Source organism: Orycteropus afer, unplaced genomic scaffold (assembly GCF_000298275.1).
Source record: "Orycteropus afer afer isolate SDZICR_OR568_19922 unplaced genomic scaffold, OryAfe1.0 scaffold00804, whole genome shotgun sequence".
NCBI lineage: Eukaryota > Metazoa > Chordata > Mammalia > Tubulidentata > Orycteropodidae > Orycteropus > Orycteropus afer.
This window is the reverse complement of record NW_006922391.1, coordinates 276589-279681: the sequence shown is the minus strand read 5'-3', so window position 1 is coordinate 279681 and position 3093 is coordinate 276589. Positions and strand designations below refer to the sequence as shown.

At 38.7% G+C, this 3093-nt stretch overlaps 1 protein-coding gene across 1 annotated transcript in view; it reads right to left on the bottom strand.

Annotated features, from left to right (window-relative positions):
* Positions 1-616: 616 nt before the first annotated feature.
* RAD1 (RAD1 checkpoint DNA exonuclease) overlaps positions 617-3093 on the bottom strand; it is a 16029-nt gene continuing 13552 nt past the window's right edge. The window contains exons 5-6 of the mRNA XM_007957828.2: positions 1122-1220; positions 617-797 (exon numbers count right to left, since the gene is read on the bottom strand). Coding sequence (XP_007956019.2) covers positions 617-797; positions 1122-1220 — 280 coding nt within the window. The remainder of the gene's footprint in view (positions 798-1121; positions 1221-3093) is intronic.

The following is a 3093-nucleotide window of genomic DNA, read 5'->3' as shown; positions in this document are numbered from 1 at the left end:
AAAAACTGAACAATTGTTTCAGTGAAAGTACAAAACTACTTAATAACTAGGTTTCTACTCTTTGGTAGAGAAACTCTTACAGGCAAATCAAAGGTGTCTAATAAGTACTTTCTTAACAGTGGTTCTCAAAGTTTACTAAGCATATGAATCCCCTAGGGCCAGGCTGTTTGAAGTACAGATCGTTGGGCTGCACCCCCAGAGTTTCTGACAAGTTCTGAGATGCTACTGCTGGTCTAGGCACACTTTAAAAACTACTGCTTTTAAGATGTATTCTCCAGAATTCAAAGTAGTAAGAAATACCCAGACCTCATCAAACTTTTAAATATTGAGATTCCTGAAATGTCCTACTGCAACAGAGCAGAACTTTGGTTATTTGTCATTGTTCCCATGAGTTTAAAGACAGAACCGCAGGATAGGCCAACAGTGGATAATCCAGGAGTCCTTAAAAACAGTTCTCTACAAAATACACAGCAACTATTCAGACACAGGGGTCTTGCTCCTCGTCTTTGCTTCTCTCCTATAGGAAATCCAGTAAGAAATCACAAATAATATTGTACCCAGAATGAGAACATAACTGTTCCTGAATGTATACATAAACATCAGTCAATTGTGATACTTAAGATTCAGATTCAGGGACTTCATCAGGGCAGCAGTAATATTCCACAAAACTTATTTGTCCATCTTCATTTCTAATCATGTACTGTAATGAGAGGAATCCTCTGTTATCTGTCCGAATAGATACCTTACAAGATAGGACTAATGCCTTTGTAGATGGTTTCAGTAAAGAAATCTTGTATCTGTAGAAGAGTAAACAAAAAGCTGTTATTTGAACTCCCATAAAGCAGTACTACTCCACGTATAAAAATCAGCCAAGAACTACCAAGTAGTAAATAAAAGAATAAAATCAAATACTTGTCTAATCTGGTATTTTCTCTTGATTTTTAAAAATTTTATCCAACATTACAACCCAAATCCCCAAGAAAACCCAGCACCTTACCGTCTACATTTTAAAAAATGTACATTTTTAGTCACAAATGTAAGGCTTTTTTTTTAATCTGATAGAAATTTGGTATCTACCCTCACCTTCACCACCAATGTCAACCTGCATATTAAGAACTGACCTATTGATCTGGGTCTGATTACAATGAAATGCTTCCATCAAATCAGAATCTTTGGGATAGTCAAGATGGGAGCTTCCTGCATTTCCAAAAGTAGATAACCTACAGTAGAGAAAGAACACTTCATTTATTGATTGATATAACAATAAACCACATGAGAATCTAAAAAAACCCACTTTCTTAAGAAGCTCACTCTGGTGGCTGAAACAGACATGTTAAAAAAAAAACCAAACTCACTGCCGTTGAGTTGGATCCGACTCATAGCAACCCCTCTTTGGGTTTCCAAGGTGGTATCTCTACGGAAGTAGATTGCCCAGTCTTCTTTCTGAGAAGTGGCTGGTGGGTTTGAAATGCCAGCCTTCTGATTAGCAGTGAGCAATCAAATGTCTTAGGCACTACACTGTAAATGAGTAAGGAGCCTTGGTGGAGATGTGGTTAAGCACTCAACTGTTAACCAAAGGGTTGGTGACTTGAACCAACTAGACACTGTGGAAAATGTGGCAGTCTGCTTCCATAAAGACTTACAACCTTAGAAACCCTATGGGGCAGTACTGCTCTGTCATAGAGGGTCACTATGACTTGGAATTGACTCAACAGCAATAGGGTTTGATTTGGTAATAAACATGCACCTGTTCAAAGGTACTCACATGATGTTACAGAGTACAGAGGAAGTAGCAGCTAACAAAGTTTTGAAAAAAAAATCATGAAAGGTAATCCAGGGTCACTTGCTTCAATTTAATTATCTTAATCCTTCTCTGGCAATGACTTTTCCTCATGCTCAGCCCTTTCATAACCCCTGGGCTATAAAGAACCCACCTACATTTTCTGCCTCTGGGGTTTAGTGGATAGCTGTGATCCTACTTTCAGTGTGTGCTGCACTCTGCCTGTATAACTGGATGACTCTGAAGAATGAGGCGTCAGCCCACCAACCTTAGCACCAGACACTGCCTGAGACTTGTGTCCCACTAATTGTATCAAAATCTGTATTACCTAAATTTTTTTTTCTTTCATTCAAAATGCCTTCTGTTACTGGAAACACGGTTTCAAAAAAAAAAAAAAATCGAAGCAGAAAATAATTCAGTCTTGAAAGGGTTATATCAGAAATATACAGCTGAGGAGAAAGTGTTGAGGTAATGGAAGACCCACCAAGCATCTGTGTCTAGTCTATTCTTAAGCTGCTGAATGGTTTCCTAGTTGAGTAATAACTACAGTTGTGTGCAGACAATTTGTTAATGTTTACATTTCTATTTAATCTACAAGTTTATTGATCATCTGCTATGGGGTTAGTACATTGGTAAGTAGTATATATGAGCATAATGATATAAGACTTAGATGTTGGTTTTCCCTAAGGTCCATCATTTCTCCTTTTAATGTAACCTCTTTCTCTGAGTTATCTTGTTCATGGACAACCATGATTTGTTGTTGTTATGTGCCGATGAGTCGGACCTGACTCATAGCGACCCCTCCTTGGGTTTCTGAGGCAGTATCACTACGGAAGTAGATTGCCCCATCTTGATAGTGGCTCTCAAATATAAATCTCCATTCTAGACAATCTCTTAAGCTCTATACTCACATTTCCAACTACACTCTACCTAAAACTCACTGCCATCAAATTAACCCCCATTGGGTTTCCAAGGTTTTCAATCTTCATGCAAGCAGAGTGCCTCATCTTTCTCTCATGGACTGGATGGTGGTTCGAACCACTAACCTTTTGGTAATCAGCAAAACGCCTTAACCACTGTGTCACCCAGAGATCCTTCTCTAATATCACAGGCATCTTAAATTTAACAAAGCCAGAAGAAAATTTCAACACCCTCACCCTAAAATTATTTTCCACCCTGGGCTTGAAAAATATCATGATCTATCTGGTTACCCATGCTGAGAGAGATCATTTAGAAGGGTAGTTTGGTAGTTCAGTTTGTGTGTCAACTTGGCTGGGCCTGGTTGAGTGGTTGGGCAGCTGGTGGTAGTTATT